The 2,723-nt window shown below is 33.7% G+C and overlaps 1 protein-coding gene across 2 annotated transcripts in view; it reads left to right on the top strand.

The window, feature by feature from the left end:
• Window positions 1-747: 747 nt before the first annotated feature.
• LOC105530352 (UDP-glucuronosyltransferase 2B19) overlaps window positions 748-2,723 on the top strand; it is a 110,615-nt gene continuing 108,639 nt past the window's right edge. The window contains exons 1-2 of one of the 2 annotated variants that reach the window (XM_011967867.1): window positions 756-944; window positions 1,240-1,509. In XM_011967867.1, coding sequence (XP_011823257.1) covers window positions 1,380-1,509 — 130 coding nt within the window. In that variant the 5' untranslated portion in view covers window positions 756-944; window positions 1,240-1,379. Of the gene's footprint in view, window positions 1,510-2,723 lie in introns of both variants that reach the window. The other variant, XM_011967866.1, reaches the window with a different exon arrangement.

The raw sequence follows: 2,723 nt of genomic DNA, 5'->3' as shown, positions 1-2,723 counted from the left end.
AGGGATAGTTTCATCTTGAAACTGTCTAAATCATACACGATAGTAGTAAGAATCAACATATAAATGTTCTGTCATACATGAACCTTTAAAATATTATGCTAAGTAAAATAAGCCAGTCATAAAAGATATTGTATGAGTCCATGTATTAAAAAATGTCCAGAATAGGCAAATCTATAGTGATAGAAATTCAATTAGCATTTGCCCAAGATAGGACAATTGCAGAAAGTAGGGGTAGGGAGTAAAAGGATAAAGAGTATAGGCTTTAGTTTTAGGAGATAAGAGTTTTCTAAAACTGACTGTTATGGGAGATGCACAAGTCTTTGAATATACTATGAAACATTAAATTTTGCACATTAGTTGATAATTTGTATGGTATCTGAATTATATTTCAACAAATTTACAGAAGTTTTTGAACCATGTTTAGCTATTTTATCTTTAGTTCTGTGTCAAAGACACTGCAGGAATATGAGCCTTTCATAGCTACTCTTATGGACACTATTCTGAAATATATTACATGAATCAGGTGATGTGTCTCTCCAAATCACTGATATTAGCTGAATTATAGCACTTAAAAATATGAAAAGGAAAATAAACTCACTTGTATAAACAGGTCTTCTACCGTTTATTTGTCTCCTTGTTATCCACATGCTCAGACTGTTAAATTAATGTATTTACTTTGAAGTGTAAAAGTTACATTTTAACTTCTTGACTGATTTATACTTGGATGTCACCATGAGAAATGACAGAAAAGAGCGGCAACTGGAAAACAAGCATTGCATTGCATCAGGATGTCTATGAAATGGACTTCAGCTCTTCTGCTGATACAGCTGAGCTGTTGCTTGAGCTCTGGGAGTTGTGGAAAGGTGCTGGTGTGGCCCACAGAATTCAGCCATTGGATGAATATACAGACAATTCTGTATGAGCTTGTCCAGAGAGGTCATGAGGTGACTGTACTGGCATATTCAACTTCCATTCTTCCTGATCCCAACACCCCATCTCCTCTTAAATTTGAAATTTGTCCTACATCTTTAACTGAAACTGAGTTTGAGGATAGCGTCACGCAACTGGTTAAGAGATGGTCAGACATTCGAAAAGATACATTTCGGCCACATTTTTTACACGTACAAGAAATAATGTGGACATATGGTGACATGATTAGAAAGTTCTGTAAAGATGTGGTTTCTAATAAGAAACTTATGAAGAAACTACAGGAGTCAAGATTTGATGTTGTTCTTGCAGATGCTATTTCCCCCTGTGGTGAGCTGCTGGCTGAGCTACTTAAAATACCCTTTGTGTACAGCCTCCGTTCCTCTCCTGGCTACGCACTTGAAAAGCATGGTGGAGGATTTCTCTTCCCTCCTTCCTATGTACCTGTTTCTATGTCAGAATTAAGAGATCAAATGACTTTCATGGAGAGAGTACAAAATATGATCTATACGGTTTATTTTGACTTTTGGTTCCAAGTATGGGATATAAAGAACTGGGATCAGTTTTACAGTAAAGTTCTAGGTAAGTAATTTTTTCAATTGGTGGCGTGGAGATCTAACTTTCTTGTACCGTTGAAGCTGAGCTTGTATAAAGCCATAAAGTCAGGGTAGTGGGGGTTTTTGTAAGTAAATGTATCAAATGAAAGACAAGATTATCAAACTCATAAACACTATAGAAAAGGTAAATCATAGGATCAGTTAAAACCCTGTCACCATCAACCATACAGAACACTCCAGGAAGTCATAAACCTGTATATTAGTGCACCTTAAATTTCTTTAAGCAATCACACTTCTGTTGTATTACACTTTTTTATCTAAAAATGTCAGACTCATCAAGAAACATCTTGCTGAATGCATACTGGTAGATTGAGTAGTTACACATTTTCCTAGAACTATCTATTTAACATTGCAAAATTGTTTTTTTCTTATATACTTCGGTCTCCTTATTTAGTAATTGCAACATGTACCCGTGTTACCAGGCAGTTTCCTCCACAGTTGAGAGAAAAATGTCTCAATTTCAGAATCAAAAACCAATACATATAATTTGAAGTTTCCAATATTTCTATTCTCCTTCACTTTAGGATGGAAACCATTCATTTTAAGGCCAATCATCTTGTGGAAGTGTGAACATTAAGATATAACTGTATAGTATTTTTGAAACTATGCATGTTTATTTAAAATATGAGCCAAATTAAGGTTGAACACAAATTTCTGTTTTAATAATTTCTCAAAATTTTCTAGCTGTAATTTGTAAATATAATTACTTACAAACTAATATTAAGATCGTAACGTGAATCAAAAACAGTAGTAGGTACAAGGATTTCAGCTATAATTTCAAAATAATCAACAGTTCACTGGAAGATCCAAAGATAAAAGGACTAGATTAATGAATGATGGAACTTAGACTATTTCTTAGAAAATTATTCTTATGGTACAGTGGAATTCATTGATAATGGAGCCCCAAAAGTGGCATATATATATTTCTGCTACTATGAAGCTTTAAAAAATAAAGAAATGGAGATTAATTCTCCATGGCTTGTTTATGGTTGTGAATATACTGATGTGGCATAACGCATGTAGTTTGCCCTCATGATTCTCTCACCACTTTGTCTTTCTTGTAAATATACATGGGTAAAATATATAATACATAAAAATTAAATTATGCCTATGTATGTATATATATTACAAAGCACAAACACTTCACCTACATTTTTGCCTACATTATTCTAACTTCTT

Source organism: Mandrillus leucophaeus, unplaced genomic scaffold, assembly GCF_000951045.1.
Source record: "Mandrillus leucophaeus isolate KB7577 unplaced genomic scaffold, Mleu.le_1.0 Scaffold813, whole genome shotgun sequence".
Lineage (NCBI taxonomy): Eukaryota > Metazoa > Chordata > Mammalia > Primates > Cercopithecidae > Mandrillus > Mandrillus leucophaeus.
This window is presented reverse-complemented; position numbering and strand designations above follow the sequence as displayed.